Consider the following 3735-nt stretch of genomic DNA (forward strand, 5'->3'; position numbering starts at 1 on the left):
ACTGAAGTAGTGTCTTGTGTGCTTTCAACATGTTGAAAGAAATAAAGAAAACAGATTTAAGTGGATTTCAATTTAGCCGAACTTTCTCGAAAGTTGTGAAAGTTTTTTAGTAAAATTTGAAAATTAAATTAAAGGAATTAATTAATCCAAACACAATTATCTAAGTAAAATTTAATTCTCTCAGTAGAAATTTAATTAATATCGGGTTTACTGCGGTGAGTTCGGGCCCTTAAAAAAATAGTACGGTTGTGTTTCGCTTTAAAAGGAATCGCTTCAAACAAAATACTATTGTTTTCATGGCATATTAACTTGTAAGCGTCAGGCAACTGCATTTGCCTTTCTTTCTTTTTGTAACTGATTTTGAGTTCACGGTTAATAGTTATATAATTAAAAAAGAAAACGTTTACCTAATGGCGTGCTTTGAACAAAATGTTTCAATCGTGCATGAATAGTGTCAATCTGTCGCGAAGTACGTTGCTTTTTAACAAGTCAAACAGTTTGTCCTTCCGTTTTGGGAACAAGATGTAGAACAGTGTGCCAGGATAGTAAGGATAATGTCATGAATCAAGCAAAGCTTTAATAGAGAAATTTTACTAGTTGGCCAAGTTGACTAAAGGCAAGATTCCCTAAAGTTTGGTGTAAACAGCAGTAATAATTCTGTGCTAAATGGTCGAACTGTGTAAGAGCACTTGCTTAAATTGGCGACGGCCTCGAGGTTTCATGGAGTGAACATGATTTGTGACTTCAGCGTTACCAAACTTTCGAATAACATAAATGTCAATCCAGGAAACTACGACGAACAAAACTGAATCTATTGTAAATATAATTTTAAGCTCTAACACACCAATGCGAAGCATTCACAATACTTCCTCGGGGTGAAATAACCTTACCGAGCGTAGAAGAAAATGAATTTGTGATTCTTAATTTGTACGGCTTTCATTATTTAAAACAAAAAGCAAGTTCTGATCACTGGCTTTTGTTTCAACTATTCTATTGAATAGTCCGATGATTATCTTTGCAGTCTGTTCAGAGGAAAATTAATTAAGAGCTTTTTAAAAGCTCATAATTAAGAGTTCTTATCTCCTTCCCTCAGTCCCAGCCACACGGGAGATAATAACAATAATAGTAATAATAATGTTAATAATCATTAATATTGCTATAATTAAACAGATCACTTTTTGAAACAAAAAGGCATTTTTTCCCTTATAAAGAAACCAAGCGCTTATGTAAATGAATGCGTCTCTTTATTTCATTTATTATGTATCCTTTTTATTAAGGATTAAAAGTGCGCCCTATCAGCTGCAAAAATATATGATTTCATATCTTTTTTGTGTTCTTTTCTATTGACACACGTATGTACAAAAACTCGTGGTAACTCCATAATATCTCTGTTATTTACATATTTCAATCCGATCAGTACAAGAGTATAAAATTTATTTCGTTTTGAGGCGAACGTAGTCCTCATTGGATAATTCTTGTCGTGGAGGTTTGAGTCGAAGTGATATTTCATTTCTACCACGGTCTCCAAAGCGCCGAGCTTGACCCAGGTGTGCTAAGTTTGGTTTCGTGCGATGACATAAATACATTATTTCTTGACGTATTGGGAGATAAGGATACCATATCTCGTGTCAGACTTGTCGATGCGGGCAACATGGGTGATGCATGAAGCGGTGAAGGAGGAGGAGACGGAAACGGAATCATAACAGGCTGTAAAGGTGTCATGTACTGCAGAGATTCTGGATTGAACAAAGGTACAGAAGTTACGGTTGTGCTTGCTTTGTTGCCCAGGCAACGAGATGCGAGTTGTGCTAAGAAGTTTGCCTGAAGCTGCTCGCAAGTTTCAGGTGACGTCATTTTTCTGGTGAGTTGAGAGGCACATTGCACATAGCTTGCTCTGCATTCTGAGCTACTGGAAAAGTCTGAAATAAAACAGCGTGTCAATTAGTTTATGGTGGAATAAATGTCGTTATTCACTTGCTGAGGTCAATACGAGATTTTAAAACTTTGTTAGTCTGTCATACTCATGACTGACTCAATAGACGGAATTAAACGTGTAATTGTTTGACCCCCCACGCAAAGGTCCTGCAGCTATCGATTGTTGAACTGATTCAGTGCTGTGAACTCCGCGATAAATTGGTCGTACAGTTTGGAAGCTAACTGCTTCGCTATGGTAAAAAAAAAAAAAAAAAAAAAAAAAAAAAAACGAGTGGCGTGGTTCTCTTTTGGCCAAATATTGCCTATGTATTATAAACGCCTAGTTGATATAAATTTTTGAAACATTTGTGATACGTGTGGATTAGTGAAATAATAAATATCATCAAACTGATAACATTGTTTTTTCTTATAATACCTTGATGTTCTCTTCTTTTTAATTCTCGCAAATAGTGCACTGTCATTTCCAACACGTCAGCTTTCTCCATCTTGGAATATCTTGAAGCCTAAATGTTACATGGAAAAATAATTGTTAATAAATATTCTCAAATCACAACCTGCCTTGGTTAATTCTCCTCATTATTACAAAAATTCTCCTACAACATTGATGTTAATACTACGTACATCCTTATTGAGCGCCTCTAATATAAGGGATTTCAGTTCATTGAGGCTGTCATTAATGCGTGCTCGTCTCATCTTTTCCATGAGTGGTTTTTTTGCCTGAAAAACAATGAAACTGCCGATTAATACCCTTCTACGATGGAGAATATAAATCAAGGTAAATAATAGCAATATTTTGATTTTAAAAAAGAGTTTTCACTTAGTGAACCGTAACAGCACAGGGCTTACCTTTCGTTTTTCGGTCAGAATTTTGCTGACGTAGTCAGATTGTTGGTTACAGTAGTTCGTAGTCGCCATATTGTATATCGATTAAATTTGAGTGAACTTGTGAGTTGTGTACTGATTGAGCTGGAGCTGCGTGTGGCGGTCGTGTGCCAAGGATCCACGTTTTATGGCCTCCGTCGTGGGAAAATTCTTTTGGCCTTGTGTCATTGATCACAAATATTTACCTTCGCATTTACAAACACAATCACTATAACAGCTGAGAACAATGCGGCTGACCTTGTGAATAGATAGGTCGTGGGAACGCTCTACTCTGATTGGTCAAAAGCTCAAGTCGCGCGACAAACCCCAAGAACAAAGCTACTTCGTCGCCAACGGCGTGTGACGACCGTGAGACCGCTAAAACCTGATTGGCTAATGACACCGCAAGAGCCTATGCCAAATCAAGCACAAAAAGACACGACAGCATACACAAGAGCTAAACAAAGGATTTACAATTGAAGTGCCTCGATGAAAAGCCAAGAGAGGCCAAACAGTTTTGCAGCGGAAAGGCGTCTCGTCTGCCGCTTGAATTTGACACAAGGTGATTTGGCTGAAGCTTATCGCATTGAGGCGTTGATACTGTGACAGGTTTTTAATGGTTTTCCTGCCGGGTGTTTAGTGTCTAATTTACACCAGTATACGCTATTTAAATGAAGAGTTGGTTTATGCGCTCCGCTCGCGCGCTAGCTCGAGCGTAGAAATCAACATCCCACGTGTGAAATTTATCCGCTCCTTTCAAATGCTTCGGAAGCCTTTGTCATTCTTTTCATTGGATCTTGGATTGTCTCGATTTAAGAAGTGAATTCGTGGTTTTCACGACGGATTTCAATTACAATAAGCCTTAAATCTTTCCCACGGTCGACGAATAAAGAACATTTTTTCACTGTCTGCCGATTATTGTTTGTAGACGTTGGAGTT

At 37.6% G+C, this 3735-nt stretch overlaps 1 protein-coding gene across 1 annotated transcript; it reads right to left on the reverse strand.

Moving 5' to 3' along the window:
* Positions 1-806: 806 nt before the first annotated feature.
* Positions 807-3025, reverse strand: LOC140923141 (transcription factor HES-4-B-like). The gene is made up of 4 exons (XM_073373214.1): positions 2782-3025; positions 2557-2652; positions 2351-2438; positions 807-1919 (listed from the first exon to the last, which is right to left on the reverse strand). The coding sequence occupies exons 1-4, from the start codon at positions 2848-2850 to the stop codon at positions 1513-1515; spliced, it is 660 nt and encodes a 219-aa protein (XP_073229315.1). The 5' UTR covers positions 2851-3025; the 3' UTR covers positions 807-1512.
* Between the last annotated feature and the right edge of the window lie 710 nt (positions 3026-3735).

Source organism: Porites lutea, chromosome 13 (genome assembly GCF_958299795.1).
Source record: "Porites lutea chromosome 13, jaPorLute2.1, whole genome shotgun sequence".
Classification (NCBI taxonomy): domain Eukaryota; kingdom Metazoa; phylum Cnidaria; class Anthozoa; order Scleractinia; family Poritidae; genus Porites; species Porites lutea.